The sequence below is a fragment of the Oxyura jamaicensis genome, chromosome 1 (genome assembly GCF_011077185.1).
Source record: "Oxyura jamaicensis isolate SHBP4307 breed ruddy duck chromosome 1, BPBGC_Ojam_1.0, whole genome shotgun sequence".
Taxonomy (NCBI): domain Eukaryota; kingdom Metazoa; phylum Chordata; class Aves; order Anseriformes; family Anatidae; genus Oxyura; species Oxyura jamaicensis.
Genome location: NC_048893.1, coordinates 31,321,894 through 31,342,906, shown reverse-complemented (window position 1 = coordinate 31,342,906; position 21,013 = coordinate 31,321,894). Strand labels below are relative to the sequence as shown.

General features: G+C 39.9%; 1 protein-coding gene across 6 annotated transcripts in view; it reads left to right on the top strand.

The window, feature by feature from the left end:
• Positions 1-6,198, top strand: part of ADAMTS20 (ADAM metallopeptidase with thrombospondin type 1 motif 20) — a 93,565-nt gene extending 87,367 nt beyond the window's left edge. For 5 of the 6 annotated variants that reach the window (XM_035328269.1, XM_035328262.1, XM_035328249.1 and 2 more), the window contains 8 exons: positions 255-455; positions 587-716; positions 870-964; positions 1,053-1,147; positions 1,560-1,693; positions 2,322-2,413; positions 4,722-4,826; positions 5,495-6,198. In XM_035328269.1, the coding sequence (XP_035184160.1) occupies positions 255-455; positions 587-716; positions 870-964; positions 1,053-1,147; positions 1,560-1,693; positions 2,322-2,413; positions 4,722-4,826; positions 5,495-5,584 (942 nt within the window). In that variant the 3' untranslated portion in view covers positions 5,585-6,198. The remainder of the gene's footprint in view (positions 1-254; positions 456-586; positions 717-869; positions 965-1,052; positions 1,148-1,559; positions 1,694-2,321; positions 2,414-4,721; positions 4,827-5,494) is intronic. The other variant, XR_004751371.1, reaches the window with a different exon arrangement.
• The last annotated feature ends 14,815 nt before the right edge of the window (positions 6,199-21,013 follow it).

Here is a 21,013-nt window from a genome sequence, read left to right as displayed (position 1 = left end):
GTGTACTGCAGCTGAAAGGGAACTGCTCTGGAACCTCTGTGATCTCTGAGAAGAGCTGCATGGAATTTTCCATCTCCTCGGATGTGTAATTACGGTAGACCTTCACCTCTGCACACTGATTAACTGAGATGTCACACGTAGGATTACAGGCTTTTGCCAAAATGAGGATCAGGGATGACGTACCTGTAGCTGCAGTGCTGTGGGAAGGTTCAGCTCTACAGAAATAATGTCTGTGCTTGGGGATTTTATTTTAGTGTTCAGCCAGCTGTGGGGTGGATTACCGGCAGAGGATCACATACTGTGTTGGAATCCATTCTGTTCAAAACAAGCACACCTATGGCCTTCGTACTGTGGCGTATCGAGAATGCCCAGTAACACCCTCCCCATACATTTATACCTGTAATATCAAAGGATGTTCACAAGGAGCTACCTGGAGAGTGGGGAAGTGGACCAAGGTGAGTACAGATGTGCAAGCTGATTTTTGATAACAGTCTCAAACACAAATTGATGCCAAGATATTTGCTGACAAGCTTACGTTAATTATTTTCTACCTTCTGACTAAGTTTTGATTGCTATCCATATCTAGTGCTCAGTGACGTGTGGAGTGGGAGTAAAGGAAAGAACAGTAGCATGTATGACTGAAAATGGCTTATCCAGTGACTTGTGCCTGCCGCATTTAAAACCAGATGCCAGAAAGATTTGCCATGCAGAAGAATGTAAGTGGAAGCTGTAATTTTCGGGAGAACTTAATGTTTGCTCAGGTTATTTATTTAAAAGAAATGAATATATTTGAAGAATAATTATGGAAAAGTCCTAAAACTAAACGCTGATCAAGAAATATTAATATGATTCAATCCTTTATTTTGAAGGTGAAATTCTTTCCACTTGCAAAGATATCCAGATTAAAAAAGGGATTAGAAAAGACGGTGAATACCTACTCAACGTTAAAGGAAGGATGATAAAGGTACTCTGAATATTTATGAGCATATATTTTTATTAAATAATACTTCTCTAATAAAGATTTTGCTAAAGGGTTGTGTTCTTTCTGGCAGATTTATTGTTCAGGCATGCATTTAGAGAATCCCAGAGAATATTTGACACTGGTAAAAGGTGAAGCAGACAATTTTTCTGAAGTATATGGATTCAGGTAAAAATGTGGTTTTGTAAATTTTATGAAGTGTATTTATATCTCCCAAAATAAAACAATAAAATAATACTTACCTTTGCTAAGAACAGATGAATATATATATATATTTTCCTTTATTTTCTGTTTTGAATATCTAGGCATATGAACATGTGCAGAAATGTGGATACCTCCAAGCTGGGCTTGAGATAATTGCACTAAGTGATTATAATTTTTTTTCTGTCTTGATTTTAGTAGAAAATGATTGAATCCACATTAGTATTTCATCTGAGCCAAGGCTAATGGCTGAGCTTCTTGTTCAGTAACTGTTGGTTAATTTTCTATACGTGGCATAGTTCAATGCAATTATTTTTCACTATGATGTTCTGTTATGGAAAAATGTCAAAAGGAAAACTAAATCTTTGCTGTTCTCTAGGTTACAGAATCCATATGAATGTCCTTTCAATGGAAGCAGAAGACAAGATTGTGCCTGTCAAAATGATTACCTTGCAGCTGGATTCACAGTTTTTAGCAAAATAAGATTTGATGTAGACTCCATGCAAATTAGAAGTAAGCATTTTAGTAGTTTTAGCCGATGTGAGACTTTGTTGATACTGTGCATGGTCGTGATTACCGAATTTTCACTTCAACTCACTTGTGGATCTAATGATGCCATTTTTTGGCAAGGAAAATTCTTATTTTCTTTAGGAATTCAATAGGAATTAAAAAAAAATAAAGAAAGAAACCACCACTACTTTGTTAGTTTGTCCCAAGTGGTCAAGTGGCATGAATTTTACAGTTTCATATTTAAGTGATTTTGTAAATATTTTGTTCCCATTTCCTTTTAGCCACTGGCACATTTTCCTTGGGAAAGTCTTGCCATGCCATAGTTAATTTCTCTCAGACCATGGCAGAAAGACTAAAAGGACGGGGCATCTTGCAGCACTTTGAAGCCCCTGTCTGAAGGTGGCAAGCTGAGCCACAGCCAGCTCACGTGGACTTATGTCCAGGCGCACGTCAGTCCTCCTCCTATCCCCATCCTGTCTCAGAAAGCAAACTGGGCTTGTAGGTTGGATTGATGTGGCATAAACCAGAATGTCAAAAAAAAAAAAAAAAAAAAAAGATTGTTGTTTCATACAATATTTGTCTGATCTTCTAATGCAGCACTTCCAGTGTTGAGTAATTTTCTGTTTTCTAGCCACAGATTTTCTCTTTGCTCAGACTATACTTGGGAGAGCAGTTCCATTTGCTACAGCTGGAGATTGCTACAGTGCTGCCAGATGTCCGCAGGTATTTATGATTCCTTCTCCCCTTGAAATGTACACATAGGAGAAAAAAAAGTCTGTGTGACTGGTTTAGAGCTGTAACTCTAAAACACCTAAAATCTGTTCTGTCTGGTCTGTGTACGACTTTATAAGTGTTTGTTGTTTTTTCTTACTGCTTTCTCTCCTCTTTCACCATCTCTTTTTTTTTTTTTTTCTGTTTCTACCACATTTTTTTTTACTCCATGATTTGCCTCTAGGCCTGTAGCTGTATCAATTTTTGTACTGCTTTCATGTATTGCTCTCCCTCCCTCTTGCATACCTGGATGTGAGGTATCCTTTGTTTCCCCTTCTCAGTCTTCATTCTCCTTTTCTTTAACCCTGCATTTTTTTTTTCCTAATCTGTTTCTATCCCGACTCTGCATAGCTTTGAAGGCTACCAGAGAAATTGATCCTGTTTAGCACATGAATTAGAGTTATATATATATATATTGGTGTGTCTACATTATTGTTTTAGTTTGGATTGGCTGGTGCTTCTTAAGTGAATCTCTCAGTTGTCCCTGTTTACTGTTTGTTGTTTTACTCCACGGAGCAGTCTTGGGACACATGAACCTCTGGATGAAACTGAATCAATGCCCCAGAAGGACCTTAATGCATGCCAGCTGCTGATGAGAATTCAGTCTGTGGGACTCGATGAGAGTTAGCCCAGTGCAAAACCCTGATTTGTGGACTGTGTACTGTACATTAGGTTCTCTGACCCATTTTTTTTCACAGTACAGGTTTTCTTATACTGCAGCCTACTTGCCAACACAGCCATAGGCCTAGTCTGAGCTAGTCAACCTAGGCTGCCCTTGGAGTCTACTGGCAGAAATGGGATTCCCAGTACATCAGTAACACAATACATCTAACCTTACCCTATTAGACATTTTATGGTTGACCATCGTCTGGAAGCGCATATTTCTTTCCACTGATTATAAAGAGAGTTAAGACTCACTAACTCGACTTGCATGGAGGTGAATCCCTGTTTTCTGTCTAACCTGGGTGCCTAAAATGAAGACAGGCTATATGTGTGGAGGCATTCCAGGGCAGCTAGAGACCTACAGTTTAGGGGCAAATGAAGTGCCTAAATTGTGGCTAAACTTAATCCCTAACATGAAAACAGTTGGAGTCCATTACAGTGTTGGATACCTTCAACCTGCAAACTCTTCAGGCTTAATGCAATACATGTCTATCTGCAATCTGTAACTTTTGTTGGGAGTCATTTTGTTCATGTGTTTTTCACTGATGCGTTTTCACCTGTGAGATACGCATTGAAACTAGTGCTCTGTGTCTGTATGTAGATAAAAAGCCTTAGTTACTTCACTCTGTCCTTGAAATCTGTCCCTGGTCTTGAGTTTACTGCACAACAGATGCCCTTGTGAACATACTTTGGGCATGTTAATTGTGGAAAGCATTTCACACCATTTGAATGAGTATCCCCCAAGTGCTTTATTCATTAATAGAAATCTACATTTTTAGCCCTCAAAGAACAACCTACCCTATCTATATGAGCTTATGTTAGTGCATCCTGAGTATACAAGTACTGTCAACATATCAAATTTACATAGAAATGCAGTTTAAACAAACCTACCATAAAAAAAAGAAATGTTAATTTTTATGACGGAATTTCACTGAATCTCAAGAATGAAGATTGAATACTTTATTTTTTTACACTGTCACATACATATACCCATACAAATATGTATATAATATATATATATCACTATCACTGATGATATTAAACAATAAAATACAGAAGCTACAATATGTAATGGAGATTTTAACTTTCCTAAAGCTTTGATCTTGGGTTTTAAGCAATTTTAACTAGGTCTGAATACAGAAATTCAACCCTTCCGTGAATTGTATGGAGATGGATGGGGGTTTTCATATTATAGTGTTGCCTAAACCAACAGTTAGGCTCTTTGTGGAGGTAACATATATTTTCAACATACTGCACTTTTGTGTGAATGCAATTTAATCATTCTCTGTACCCCAGTTTGTTTACCAAGGTTAGTTCTGTTAGTTCTGTATTCAGACTCTTCAAACAGATACTGCAGCTCAGCTGGTTCACAGGTGCTACTTACTGCAGAATAACTTGTTCATGCATCTCTGTGTCCCTAGAGTCAAAAATTAGGAAATATGTGATGTAACTAAGCCAGGTTAAGCATGCCCCTTTGAGTACTTAATATCTAGATATACCCTAAGTTATATGTGTAACTATGCCAAAATAAAGTGTTTTAGTGGTTTGAACTCTGTTCACAAGTTCTGTGTTTTACTTTTTGTTTTTGTTTTGTTAGGGACAGTTCAGCATTAATTTGGCTGGTACAGGTCTGAGATTATCCAGTACAGTTAGGTGGATTGCTCAGGGCAACTATGCAACTGCTGACATACACAAATCTCACGTAAGTCAATGTTGTTTTCCTTTACCTACGATTATGACTTGCAATATTATACTTCAAGAGGTGCTGCTGATGATTCTCTAGTGCAACACTAGTTATGAATCAAGTATAGTGCTCAAGGTCTCTGATCTGTCTAAATTTTCTTTCAAGTGCAGTATGAGACCTAAGCCTGATAATTCCATCTTAAAAATCTCATGGAATGTTTAATGACACCTCCCAGAATCTAATCCAGATCAACACTGCCTACCTAGACTTCTCTTACTGATTTTAAGGCTCTCTTGCCATATTAATTAGGTTCATTAAAAAAATGGAGATACCTAATACTGCCTCATAAAAAATACCATTTTATTGAAGATACCTACTACAGAAGATTCTTACAGATTGCTTACCTCCAACTTGATTCATATGCGAAACCAAAAGACCTGTTGAAAAAGAATGGTAAAGATGCATAGATTAGGAACACATTGGATAGTAAGCTGGGAAAGAAGGTATACAACAATAATGATAAAGGATATCTGTGCCTGTTCTGTTAATGTGATGTGCTCTTGATTTAATGTTCATAGGTTTGATTTATCAAAAGATCTATTGTGTGCAAACCTCAAGGATCTTTTTGTACAACTGTGATTTCAGTTACTTCTCTTGATTGGTTGCTTTCTCTGTCTCATTTCCAGGATGGTACTAAAATATATGGAAGATGTGGAGGATTTTGTGGGAAATGTATTCCTAACACAATTACTGGTCTCCAGCTTCAAATACAGTGAGAACTCTGGTGAGGTTAGAACATCAAAGCACAACATCTGTCATTTAGGTGCAAATTGTAGGTGCTATGTATATATGTATTTTTAAATTTTCATCTCTGTAATGCTCATTACTGTAATGCTCACTGCTAAGAATTCCGTCCTGTTTTCTTCAGTGTTTATTTGGGGAGGTGCTGCCTGTCTGTGAGCTAACAAGTGTGTAAATCACAATCATAAACCTTCAGGTTTTCATGGAGAGGCATTCATTCAATGTATAGTAGGTATATCAACCAGTAAATTGCACTGAGATTGCTAACACCGGTAACACCTTGAACTGTGCCAATACGTTACCTACAGGCAATACGTTACCTACAACTTATTGGTGCAATTCTGTATGCAGTATTCAGTAAAAGTCATACTGTACTGCTTTTCTTGATCAGCTACACTAAAATGTAGAAAGGAAAGAAAAGTCATTCCCATACAGAGAAAAGAGGTAATAATTTCAGATTTTTCAACTTTGTGAAACCTGTTAGGAATTTCTGTCAACAATCTACAACTAAAAAGCATATAACCAGTGTGTTTTCTCCTGAGATCAACAGATCTGTTTGTTTCTCTGTCAGTAAAAGCATTTTTCCTCATACCTGTCATTATATCTATTGTGGTGCTCAAAGACTAGCAGCAATGCTGAAAAGTGTGGTTTAACCTCTGTAGTCTATAGCACATGTTAAACATCTAGGCTTATTTTTTTGTGGTTACAGGAAGGGATAAATAAGGAGAAAAATTGCTTGGAAATCTGATTTTAAATCCCTGCCTCTCAGCTAAGAATACTGTAAAAGGAGCATGTTCTGTTTACCATACCACCTTGCATGTGATTGTATGAATATGCATTTACTTAAACCCTTTCCATATACCCCTTATTCCAATAGCATATTTGTAATGGCTATAGTGTGCCTCCCTTTTATATTCCAACTCAATACGGTTTTCAGTAACGTTAGGAAAACTCTGGGGCAGAGGCAGCATCAAGCACACAGCGTGGCTGGTGTCCATCTTCAACTCCGTTTGATATTTTTTGAATGGCTCTTTTGAATGGATATTTTTTGAAGTAAAGCTCTAACATCTGCTAGTTAAAATTATTTCTTCCAGAAAAGTAAGTGTATGAAAGAGTTAAACAGTTTTTAAAATGATCTAGATGGTTGATTTGTTGTTTTGGATTGCCTTACAGTCCAGAACCATAGAAGTCTATGCTTATAAAGGTAATGTGTTTCAGGGCCAACACTCAGGTATTCTGAATAAAATTTACTACCTGCACAATAACATGTATGATGTACTGGATAACTAGACATACTTTTTTTTTTTTTTTTTTTAATATTCTGACAATGTGCATTCTGTAAACCAAATATCTATTTTGCATGCCAGTAAAATTGTTAGATCAAATGGCAGCTATATCATATTTCTACCCACAAAGTTAGCCATGAATTAGCAATATGTATTAATTAAAACCAAGACTGTACCACATAAGTCTAAGCAGCTACTTTTAGATAACACATGTAGGTAATTATTTTGTGATCTCTGCATCAGAAATGTATTTTTGCACTATGTGCCTTATATTAGTTGTAAACATTAATAAGAATATAAAACATTATTTTCCTAGAAATGTTTACATTTATAATTAAAATCTTGTAATTTATAAAGTATTTATATAATAAATATGCTTGTGTGAATGGTACTTGAGTACTCTTCCTTTTTTTTTTTTTTTTTTTTTTTTAAATAAAATACTTAGCACAGAACGTTGCAAAAATACGTCATCTTGTTTATGCACAGAACAACTGCAATATTAATACCACCTCACCATTATAGAAAAAGACTTATACTGGAATAACTGTCACACAGGCAGGTTATAGTCATACAAACATTTTCCATGGAAGCAAATACAACTTCAGACGTACAAACTCCACATCTGCAGCCCCTACCCCAGCCCCTACCCCAGTGTTCACCTAGACATTACTTGGGGGGTTGCCCTGTAGATCATTCACTGAAATAATCTAGGTCAGTTCTTCCGATTATTTTATAGCATGGTTCCTCAACAGCTACTTTGGCAGAAGGTGAACTGAAATCTACCTCCATCTACAGGAGGATCGTTTTCGTTTCAGCCCTGAAACACTGGCCACAGGCTGGGAAGCGCTCAACTCCTCTGCTGCAGACTCTGAAAATCCACTAGTAGATCAAGTGACTTTAATCCAGTATTCAACATAGCATATTCTTGGGTAACGGTAGTGATTTTTGAATAAAAATGCATTTTCTATAATTAAAGTTTATCCTGTGACCAAGTTAAATTTTTTCTTGTTTTGGGATTTCAGGCCTAGTCTAGGGAGAAAGAACTTGTGTGTTCTGTCATTATATTCTCATGTTATGATTCTGATTTTGTTGAGAAACAGGGCTTAATCAATCCATTTAAACTTTCATTAATTTTAATCTTGTGGGCAATCTGAGGAAAACATGAGCCTGATGATTGGCTCTGATGAATTTGGAAGCTTGGAGACGCTGACAAGTTAAATGGTTTAATAAAAGGAGAATTGTGGGTTGTACTTACAGAACTGTGCTTCTACTTCCTTTAACTGATGTGCCCACAAACCTGCATTGCAGCCCAGGCTGGTTGCTAGCACAGCTGGGTGCTCGGTGAAAGGCTGAAGGCTCCACCAGGTGGGTCTGTGCCTGCCAAGCTGGCATCACTGGTCACAGGCAAGTGGTTCTCCAGCTTTGTTTGATGTCTAGGAAAGGAAACATTGAACTGTCCCAACACTCATCCATACAGAGAAAAAACAAAAACAAACAAACAAAAAAACTAATTGAGGAATGATAATAGATAAAGAGGACTGTAACGGATGCCCTAGATGTCTTCTAGACCATGTTCAATCCCATCAGCTATTAGGTGACACAACTTGTTTGTGTATGCACACACACACATTGAGTGCTTGTCTGAATGTTGACGTGGGACTAAACGTAAAAAACCTTGTTGTTCACATTCACCCCACAAAATGTCTCTCGGTGCGCTATGAAGTGGTGTACTGCCTAGGACCTGTGACATCTCTTCCCAGAATTTTTCTCCTACCCTTCTTTCCCCTAACGTGGAGCCAGAAACCCTGGCTTTGTGTCCTCTAATGGGTTTCCATTTGAGTTGAATTCAAAGGTCTGTTCTCCTGCCCTTTTGTGCCCCTCTCCCTGCACAGAGGAGCAGAATGCACGCGGAGGTGTGTTGTGCAAGCAGCTGATCCCACGTTCAGGGGAACAGCTGTGGCTGCGATTCCAGCATGTTTGTGTCCGTGTGGATTTTTGATGACGGTTATATATTTTTCTTGTCTAACCAAAAGGCTACAATATTCAAGATGTACTTGAAATGATGTGGGAAGCCTTGTGTTTTTTGTTGTTGTTGTTTTGTTTTGTTTTTGTTTTTGTTTTCCAACTCGTGTAGCCTTGAATATGGTTAGCATAACTTCTCAGATTTGTTTACTATGTGAAACAAAGATTACGCATGACTAGGAGGGGTTTTATGTCTTAACAGTTTTATTGTAGTAACACATGAGATCCCTGAGAAATTCAGAATCTGAACAAAATACTACAAGTAGATTCCTGAAACTTGATGACTTGATGTTCTGGGGCTATCAAAACTGCACGTGAATTAGAAGTGAAACAGAGATATGCTATAATACTTTAACCTCACATTAAAAATTAGAGAACCAAAAAATAACACACAAAAACAGTTTCAAAGCATGATAATTGAATTTTAATAGGAAATAAATATTAAAATGAGGAATATATGTATACATTACCATTGAGATTCCATGTTCGCCATAAATCCATGCTGAACTTATTTCATTATTTATAAATTAAAACAATTCCCAGTTGTACTCTAAGGAACCCCACCAGAATCTTTTCCAAAAATTAACTTCCACTATACCATAGACTTCCCTATTTCATTTGTAGATGCAGTACTTGAACCATGAAATGCCACAGGCTAGCCTTAAATGCGTTTATATTTGCTCAAGTGTTGAACAATTCTAAAGTATTTTGCTCACTTAACACAGGTAAGAGTAGCCTGGCAGAACTGATAGGACATAAAATCCTCAAGGCTAAAGAGTGGCAGCCCTGGGGAAGAATTTGCATCCTACAGACCATCTCCTGGTCTTGTTCTTGTAAGGCCTGCTCTGCTCTCCCGGCCATCATCTCCTGATCCTTTATTTTTTTTTCAAGATGACCTTGTTGTGGCTATGCATTTACAAAAACTTTGAAGGGGGTCTCATCAGTCCCTGTCTCTCTCTGGTGTATTTTGGAAATACACTGAATAAATCACAGAAGTAAGGTATTGCTTTAAAAGTTCATTCCTGCTTCACAATACTGGCTTAGAGTGATAACTATGATAAGAGCAGAGGAAAGTTACCTTCTCATTATATTCAAACAGAAGAACAACCTATCTGACTTGGAGCTGAATCCAACGTTTAATCTCATCCACAGAAGGTGGGTTTCTTTTGCACAATTAAGTTTATTTTGCAATACCACAGCTTGAGAGGCTTTTCTGGGCTATGTTTATCCTGGCCTTAAAGAAGTAATCTGTGCTCTGTTTCTGATAAATTTCCTCTTGTGTTCAGTTATGACAGATATTCCTTTGAATTGGCTGTATAAAAATACTGTAGCAGCAGAGCAGAGCAAAGATCTAACTGTATTTATGTCTATATTCTCTCTTTAAACACGAACAGCTGTGCATACATTCATCTGTCTCATGTCTGACTCTGTGCTGCCATCCAGAACCTTTTCCTTTTTAATAAACAAATGTTTCCTTCTTTAATCTGTGTGTGTGTTTTTTTCTCTGTTCCTGCAACAAAATTTTCTTGTCTGCATATGTTTTTCAAATCTTATTTGTATAATTAAACAAAGCATGCGACACAGAGAGCCCACTCGGCAAATGGTCGCTCTCGACTCTCTCAGAGCAGCTGAAATAAAATACCCTATTTCTGTCTTGCACACCGTTACTATTTTGTTTTGGAAAGCAAAATCCTGCATTTATGAATACTGAAAGACTCTTTTTGAAATCCCTGTATGGTCTTATTTTACAGTCTGATTTACAGAAGCAAGGAACATTCAGGGAGAGCTCATGAATTTTCCATATGCAAAAGGCTGGAGTGATTCATAGCAGCAACAGATATTCATGCCTGGTGGGGTTTAATCCTTTTTTGCACTTCGGTTGTCTCTGGTGGTTGTTCATTGATCATGATAATGATGCTCCTGGTCAGTTCATCACTGTGAGTTTTTTGACGTTCCTCTGGAAGCTGGAATAATTAAAACTGTGGTTGTACAGAACACATTTACATTTGTGCTAGTAAATACAGGGGGCAGCATTTTTTTAATGCTTTGTACTTAAAATGTCCTGCAGAAAAGGCTTATTGTAAAAATATTTATTTAACACCTCTGTACAGAAAGCAGCTCTGCTACTATTTGTGTTCCTTGAAGGTCTGCATCTCAAACAAGGCCAAGACAGCAGCCACCAGTAGCCCCTTTCATCAGGGTTTACAAGGTATTTAGCTAAGAATTCTTTTGCCCTTCCATTATTGCTTTCTGTCTTGAGTTTATTACTACTCTTGCCTGAAAAGGAACATCATCTCCAGCTCCTCAAACAAATCCCTGCTAGCAAATTCTGAGAGAAAGGAAAAAGAGGAATCAATTTGTAGTTGTTACCTCAAAGGGAAAACACACAAGCTGTGGGTTTGTTTTTTTTCAGCTAACACAAAAAAGTATCAGAAAGAGCCCAGTAAAAAAAAAAAAAAAGAGAGAGAGAGAGAGAGAGATTATTCTACTTCTAGAGTTGTATCTTCCAGCATTAAAGATTCATTTCAATTCCCTCTTACGTGGTTGGGTATATTTTTGGTACTCCTCAGCCAAATATTTACTCGGAGGGATTATTCTAAGATGGATCTATGGGGGAGAATGCAGATAGGCAGGCTTAGAAGAGGGAGATTGGGTTTGAAGTGCACTCTTCTGCAGTGTGTTTGCCTGGCCAGCTGTCGACAGCATTGCTTCATAAGAAATTCAACATTCAGAATATTTTCAATGAAGCAGAGGAAGTGAACTCTGGAGCAATGCTCTGAGTGCCCCTGTTTAAGCAGAGGCACACAGAGGACTTTTTCTCTAAAATGGAAACAAGCTTCTGGCTATCTGAAAAGCTTACCTATCCCATAATCAAACAAAACCTCCACTATTGTTACCAGTGCTCTGTGTGGTCTGCTGTTACTGCCCTAATAAATTATATATAAACAGTAAGAATCATGAAATTTTAATAAAAATACATCTACAGGCAATTCTCTGCTGTGCAGTGTCTTTTTCTTTCTGTGTGTTTTGTTCCATGTACCACAAACATTGTTTCATATCCTTCGGATGAACCTGACATTTCGAGCTGGAGCAATGATCTTTGGAGGAACTAGTTCTTCAAAATGCTTCTGCTTTACTTTTCGAAAATATAAGATAGCTTATTCTAATATTATTGTCCAGGGAGCAGGTATTGAAACAACCACCCCACACATGTACACTCCTTATCAAGCCACTGCAATGGTGTTTTCTGTGTCAGAAGAAAGAAAGAATTTGGCACAAGCATGAAAAGCAACTTGGCAAATTGTTTGTTTGTTTGTTTTTTAACATGGTACAAGATTTTATGTGTGCTCACAGTTCAATACAATAAAAGACTTCTGATCCCACGAGTTGCCACACCAACGTGTATTTCTAGCCCTTTATGGAACCCCAGTAATACGCAGCATGTAATTCTGTGCTGGTGCACAGATCTAGTGGGGGGCATCCAATTCCCTGCGCTCCAGACCTTAGGCTGTGGGTTTGTTTTGTTTTCTTTCTATGGATACCTGTGTGTGTCTGTATGTAACTGTATATATATATATGCATGTATAAATATTAGTGTATATATCCTAACATATACACTATATATTATAAATACACATACACACATACTAGTAGGTACTTTTGCAATGAAGTTTGTTCCTGGTTATGTGTCTTCCTCTAGTGTTTTGTCCAGGACAAAGCATGTGGTTATTTTTCACATATATTTTTCAAAATATACCATTACTAATAGGAAAACAGGAGAAATGAAGTAACACATTAATTTTTGTTTGTTTTTTATTTGTTCTATAAATTTATTTTTAATAATGAGTGGTTATTTAAAATTTTAATTTCTCATTTTACTAGGAATGTTGCCAATTAAATTCCCTAGAGCTACTCAAGAGTAACTCTCTGAAAGGAGGAATTACATACAAATCTGAGGGCATATTTTGCTTTAAAGATATATCTAATTGTACACTGTGCTGGTAATTTACACTGCCTTACCAATCTGAGCCAAAACTAAATGATGTGATCAGTGCTATCCCAAATATGAGCTAAAAATATTAGCATATTAGATATTAGGTTATTCAAATGCTTTTCTAGCATGCAGGAGACTCAGGCTGCCACTCCTACATAGCTACAACTAGCAGAAGAGAGTCTTAAACCTTGATCTTCTTCCTAAAAAGTGTATGCTCCTAATTGCTGAATTTCAGAGCATATCAAAGAATCTCTCTTGCATATATTTATTTGTATATGTAAATATATGTATAAAGCTTGTTAGGCTGGAAAGTGATTTAGTTTGTTGCACTGGGTTGACCCAGTCCTTGCTCTGGTGATGCTGCACTGATTCTTTATCACCAGGAAAGGGCTTGTCTGCGAACCACAGGAGAAAGGAGCTGCTTCCCTCCTGCGTGGATTTCAGTGGTCAGCTTAGAGCTCACACCTTAGCACTTCCTAGAGGCAACATGGGTAGCTTGTGCTCCAGCTGTGCTGGCCTTCTGTCAATGTGATGGCCCTAATTTTTCCCCACGTACTGTCAAGAAACATCCTGCATACAGCTGTGGCTCACAGGGCCTGGCAGAGCGCCTTGGGGGCTGCACTGGAGTCCCAGTGGTGTTCCTCTCAGGACAGATCTCTTTTCATCCCTCTGAAGTTCAGGAGTCACCTGTCTTTCAGCCCATTGAAAGGAGCAAGACAAATAGAAGGTGAAAGGTGTCCTCTTCAGATATCCCATTGTCTTAGGGCTTTTGACTGTTTTTAGCACTTATTGTATGTAGCAAATTTCACAGGCCCATTACAGGATCAGTAAGAGGGCCCAGATGCTCTCAGTGGTCTATTTTATAAAGTCCTGTACAGCCAAATGCCTCGGGCTGGACAGTAACAATGAAAGATGTAAGGTGACATATGCTGTTGAAAATTGGGAAATAATCTGTTTCACAGCTTCCTACTCTGGTCTCTGTATACCTGCATTAGAGTCAAAGGTGCTTCTTAACAGGGAAATGTGACCTTCAACCCCGACAAGAAACATTAAACAAATCTTGCCTGGCATCAAATAAAGTCTTGCCTTCAAGGTTATAGATACACTACTAAGCATTGGCTCAACATAGATCACCTCTGTGGGTGTGTAGGCACGTGTGCCCCCACCAAGGCCAGGGGCCCTGCTTACTGCTGGGAGCCCCTGTCAGGGCAGCTCCAAAACATGTCCACAGCTCATCTGCAGGGCGGTACAGGCCACAGCAGTGCCAAGAAATGAGGCACAAGCAGCGAGACAGTGTTGGGAAAGCCCACAGCAGCTCCCCTGCAGTCCAGTTTAGGTGTGGAAAGCCTGAGGTGAGAGCTGAGTCCCATCTTGTCCCTCTGTCACGCAGCTTATGCTCATCACCTCGGATGCAGCAGCAGCCTTCATGTCAACCTTTCCTTTTGCTGCAGAAACCTCTAACACCCCAGGCTGGGATGAAACACTTGCTAATGTGTTCCCATGCATGGAGCTGTCACGCTGTTTCACTGCCACTCTCCCCTCTTCTCATTACAAGCACAGCTAAATCGCATTGCTAATTTTCCCTGGGTGCGTTTTGAAGGAGGAGGATGCTCATTTGGGGAAAACATCTTGAATTTTTAAGAAGTTGCAAAAGAGTCTGTAACTCTGGCAGATTGTGAGGGAGAGGAAATTTGTGGTTTTGAGTAACATAGCGTGGCGCCAGCTCCTCTACATTTATTCCAGGGGAAATTTTATTAACGGTTGGGAAATACAATCTGACTCCAGATTTCCCTATCTCGGACCTTTCCGATAGGCTGTCCTGCCTAACACAACAGCAGCACAGGGGCTTTCTGCAGGCTACCTGCAGGTGACACAGAGGGATTGCAGTCATGAGCCCATGAGGGCTTGGCACCTCAGCCAAAAGCCCACAGAGTGGCATGTTTGCTCGTCACGAATCCCTTTACTGTGCTAGGCCCTGTGCAGTGACCCTGCATTTTGGGGTCAGCGTGCTCTTTCCAGCAGATGCTGCATTGGGTCTGGGTGAATAGGGGTCTGAGCAGTGTGCTTACAGAGACAGCCCCTTGCCACTTCGAAGCTCTGCAACCAGCATGCACTGTCTCAGGGTGGAAACACAGGACAGGTCACAAGTCAGGATTTCGGAACATCTGGTTCACATTTATCCAGAAAAATTTCCATCAGACACCAATGGCTTGGACCGATGGAGAGGGAGTGTATTTCTCAAGCATCTTCAGACTAGGCAGAGTTTCTGAACTTGAAGCAATAAATTAAGGCTAAAGGAAAACATTTAATACCCAATGGCTGAAACAGACCCATTCTCTGGGAAGACATAGCTGTTTACGTTAGAAATCTGGTTTCCCTTACATCTCTGTTGTGCCAACTTTCATAAGAATCTACACTTAACCTTTGGGAGAAATATTCTGCCTGCAAATGGGAAAGTTTGCTTAGCAGCACAGTAAAACTGCAGGAACTCCAAAATGCTCATTTTACAGTATCATGTGCACCGATACCAGTGCAGTATTTAGAGCAATCACTTCCTCCTGTTTCTTGAGCACATATTGGGTGCACAAGTTGAAATCAGAAGCTTGCCAGATGTTACCCTAATGTCCCACAAGATGGTGACAAAATAATTCTAATTACATAACACTTTGATTTGTGGTACATGCAGACTTAGTGACTCCAACTATTTTCTTACCATGCAGTTGCATTAGACTCTGCTGATAAAACATACTTTGAGCATATTTTAATGTCTTACTCATTTGTAAGAGGTTCGTTCTTTCAAGTACTTTTTTGATTGTATTTTAAATTAACTTCAGGACTAGATAGAGACTTTCAGTCCTCCCACATTAGGAGTCACAAGTTTCCTACATGCTGGAGAAGGAAAAGCAGTTTTATTGCTTCTGATCTATCCCTTTGCCAGACTGCTTCCCCTCTCCTCCCTCTGTGTGTTTTGTGTCTGTGAGATCTCATGTTTCATAAACTCTTTCCTTTCTGAATTAAACATGAAAAAAACTGCAGTAAGTGAGGCATAAGAGAAGGGATCACTGCAGAGCAGGTACATGCTGTCCGGAGGCAAGGCTGGGAACAAACACAGGGCTGGGAAGAACTGAGGCTCCTGAAATGGGATGGCTGGAACTCCTCTCCCTTACCCTTACTCACCCAGATAGATCATTTATTAGACCATTTTTTTATGGTCAGTTTTGGCTGTTTACTTTCTGGGGGCAAGCAAGTTGAGAAGCCTGAAAGGGCCCTGAACTGCAGAATTCATCTCTGGAAAATCATGCCCTCAAACTGGGCACTGGAGTGGAGATGGAGCAGGCATCCACATCACCAACTGCTTGTCATTTGGGGGTAACCGCATTGTCCTATATTAGAAACAGTTGCTTCCCTGGGTCCTATTGTTTTAGAAACAATAAAGGTGACAAAGCTCTTTTTTTTTTTTCTCTTTTTTCTTTTTTTCTTTTATAGCCTGTCAAAGGACAATAAAAACAATCTGTAAATATACTGTAAATATTAGCTCTTTGTTTTGGTGAAGACAGGAGCTGATTTTCACAGACTGAGTGGCTCTGGCCCTTCAGTTGCGTGAAAAAATTGTAAAGAAAACACATTCCCAGCTGTAGCTGTGGATTTCTATCAATAGATGGCAAGATCAGACTAATCCTTTGGCTACAATTTTCAAATGCATTTTGGTGACTTGAAAGCAACAGGACCAGATTTTCAGAGGTGTTTAGACATCTAATTCACAGTGCTTTCAATCTGGATTTGGTGCCTGAATATGTTCAGTTTCTGTCTGGAAACATCACTTTAAAATGACTTAAGCATTCAGAAGCCATTGTTAAATGCAAAGCTTATGTGATAATGTGCAGAGATGCCCAACTTGTTCTGAACAAGCTTGTTTGGCTATTGGAAGTGGTGTGGCCATGTGAGCACGGCAGCCTGCCCAGGAAAATCATTCCTGCTGAGGCATGTACTCAGGTCATCTTCAAAATCTTACCTCCTGCCTTCAAAGGTATTTGCTGTAAATTTCTTTCCTAAGGATTTTGACCAGAACCAATACAGGGTGACTGTGACGCACTTGCAATTTTTAATACTCCACATGAGATTCAGTTGGATTTAGTGTAGCACCATTTACCATCTACCCTGTGAGACTGGATGTAGCCAGCTGGAAAAGCACTCTGATGGCAGTGTGAGCAGCAGCAGAGGGATGGTTTGGACTCAGGGACAGCCCTGTTCTCAGCACCAGTATTTTACTAGGACTTAGGAGGACTTTTATTCCAACCTTAATTCTAATTTTAAGGGTTATTCCCTCTCCCTGCTGATTTTTCTCTCGCTCTCCATATTCTTTGTAATGTCCATCCTGGACCTTCTCAGTGATGACTTTCCACACAGGTGCAGCCTCACATTGTACATTGCTCCAGACCTCTGCTATTGACTGATGCTGTGTTTGACCCCTGACAGTAGAAGAAACCCTGCCTTTCTCTGCTGGCACAGCCACATTGAGCAAGTTTGTGCTGTCTACACCCACTTTAACCACTTTTTACATATAAGTACAGTGAATAATAACAAGCACAACCATGCTTGTCTGGAAGTGGGCTATTCACGCTTGCTGTATAATTTTCAAATAATAAACTAGATGCCTAAACCTATGTTCAACATATAAATAAACATGACCTAATTTTAAGCATCTGCCATTCCCATGGCCTTTGCAGACATAAATTAAATGTGCAGTCTTTGGCACTCAACTGGGAAAGTTTTGGTTTATGTTTCAAGAGGCCTTCAAGAATGCTCATTTGTGTGCCAATACTTTAAAGGCATAAATACAGTGACTCAAAAGCAGGGCCTTTGGGCTTTGCCATCTATCCTGGACAAAACATCAGAGCTACTGATAAAGAGTTCTTTTTGCAGGAAAATACTATCAGCAGTGCCAGTCAGCAGAGTTTTATGGAAAAAAAAAAAAAAAAAAAAAAGCTCTTGTCAGATTCATGCTGATATCATTTTTCATGCTGTCTTAACATGGGTATTTTAACAAAATAAGGTTGGTTGATAAAGGTTTTAAAACTGATGAAATCTATTTATACTTCTGCAGGGCATTTAACATAATTTATTGTGTGTTTTTTTTCAGTAGTGGAAGAACCAAAAATTTAACTGTAGAAGAGAAAGCATCCTCAGATGACTGTCTTTCTAGTCAGATCCCATTACAGGTTCTTGGCTTTTTACAGCAATGAAGGGGTAAAATCATTAAGGTGTGAATGAAATATGCTGCAGAAAATGCATGCCTCCCCTGCCCTTAGCTGGCCAACCAACTAGATCACATTGCTTATCTCCTCACATAAAATCATAGAATCATAAAGATTGGAAAAGACCTCCAAGATCATCTAGTCCAACCATCCCCCTACCACAAATATTACCCATTAAACTATGTCTCTAAATACCACATAATTGAGTTTTGAATATCTGCAACAGTGGAGATTCCAGTCTCTGGGAAACTTCTCCAAATATCTGACTACTCTCAGAATGTGAATAAAATAAAATAAAAAATTACTATCTAACTGGAATGTCCTGTGTTGCAAATTCTATGTTGCAATTTGTGTCTACTGCCTATAGCCCGAGAAGAGCATGGTTTCTTCTTCTCTGTATCCCAATTAAATTTTTGTAGACAGCAGTAAGCTTCCCCCAATGCCATCTCTTGCTTGTTTACTAGGACCCCAGCTCCTTTCTGCAAAGCTGCTCTTTAGTCAATTGACACCCTGCCTGTTTTGGCTGTTACATAGAGTTATTCCAGACATGGGACTTCCCCCTTGCTTTTGTTGATCCTGTGGGACTCCTGGCTCCATTCCTTCAGTCTATCCTAGTCCCTGTGAACAGCAGCCCTGCCCTTCAACAAACCAGCTGCTTCCACAAATTTCGTATCTGGAAAGCTACAGAGAGTGTACCTCATCCTGTAGTCCAGGTTATTGGTAAAGATGTGTGATGGTTTTACTCGAGTGGGCAGCCGAGCTCCACCACAACCGCTCTCTCACTCCTCCCCTCCTCAAAGAGGAAGGGGGAGAAAAGACAACACAAAGAGCTCGAGGTTTGAGATGAGAATGATTTAATTAAGGAAAGGGGAATGGGGAGAAAGAGAAACAAAAGAAACAACAAGGCTGCGCGGAAGCACAGAGAGAAAGAAAAAAAAAGTTATTCTCTACTTCCCATCAACGAGCGATGTTCGGCCACGTCCCGGGAAGCAGGGCCTCAAAACGCGTCCCGGTTGTTCAGGAGAGACCCTCCCCCATGAGAGCCCCCCTTTTATTGCTCAGTGTGACATCAGGTGTTATGGAATATCCCTTTGGTTGGTTTAGGTCAGCTGCCCTGGTGATGTCCCCTCCCCATCAATTGCCCACCCCCAGCCTGCTGGCTCCTGGGGGCCTGGAAGGAGTTCTGATGTTGTGCCAGCACTATGCAGCAATAGACACAACACTGGAGTGATACCAGTGCTGTTCCAGCTATGAGTGCAGAGCACAGCACTGTGTGGGCTGCTGCAGGGAAAGGTGACTCCATCCCAGACAGACCCAACACAAGATGTTGAACCTTATTGGCTTCCGTGTTGAACTTTTAGTATGCCACTACTGACCAGACACATGATGCTGCCCTGCTGCTTACCACCCTTAGTCCTGCTGGTCACCATACACCTAGCCAGCTTCCACCTATCCTGTAATCCATGTCTTTCATCCACATCTTACCAGTTTGATTATAAGGACACCATAGAAAATCTTGCTAAAGTTAAAGTAAGCAATATGCCCTGCTCTTTAGTTGCCCACAGTGCCAGACATCTCATTACAGAGGACTACCAGGCTGGTCACTGTGTCTGGTTGCTTCCAAGAACCTTCCCATCCCTCACGTGCTCAGAAATGGCTTCCATTAGGATACACTCATAGAATCATAGAATCATTAAGGTTGGAAAAGACCTCCAAGATCGTCTAGTCCAACTGTCCCCATACCAACATGTCCCAAAGCACCACATCCAACCTTTTCTTAAATGCCTGCAGGGACAGTGACTTCACCACCTCTCTGGGCAGCCCATTCCAATGCCCGCTCCATAAACTTCATGGGATTGAAGCAAAAATGACCCCTATGGCCTCAGAATAAAATTAAATTCTGAATATTTCTCTACACCAGAAAGAATCTGGTCCTACTTTACAGGTACTGAAGAGTTTATGATTAGTAAAATCCCAATTTATGGGATTTTAAGCCAATTGCACAGGAAAGTTGGGCCAGAATTAGGAAAAGATATGAATGTCCTCTGTCACTGCTTTATCTATAAATGTGACTAAATATTTTGGGGGTATTATATACTTCCCCTCTCGATAGTGTGATATGTAGTCCGTTTTCTTCCAATGGATGTCACTCCTGATACAACCAACCTCTATCACTAGAGGTATATGTTAGCTGGAAACTGCTAATAAGTGAGGAAGTAGGGTTCAATAACAGTCTGAGAGGGGGTCATGAACCAATTTTGCAAGCAAAGATGCAACTGCAGCCCCCAAAACCCAGTGGAGAAAGATGGGCTGAGGAGCAACACATTTCTCCAGGCTGCATGGCAAGAAAGAGTGGTTCATTTTCCTCTTCTGTGCTGTGCATCCTGATAAAGAAACTGTCTTCCTCCTCACTGACTGACAGGCTGGGTGTGAAATGTAGGCCACTCCACCATGTCCTGCACCAGAACTGGGGCAACTGGTGGAGGAAGGGGAGGCCAGAGTGGAGGAAGGGAAGCTGTGGCCTCTCCAACTGCCTCATCAGGACCCGTCGGAGCTTCTCTGCAGGAACCCTTTGGCGCAAGCAGAAGGCCCAGTGTGAAGCAGTGGTACCATTCCCTCCATGTCTTCAAAGCTGAGCTCTGCCATCACTTCTTCCACTTCTTTGGAAGATGCCTTCTGCCGATCCTGTCCTGAAAACCAGAAATGTTTCAGCACTTGGGAACACGTAAGAAGAAGAAAAGCTCAGTGCTGGATTAAAGCCACTTTTGGCACAAGATAAAAGATGCTCTCTGCCTCTTGTGTGCACACATACACAGACAGGAGGAAAAGCTCCCAGGGGCACAATCA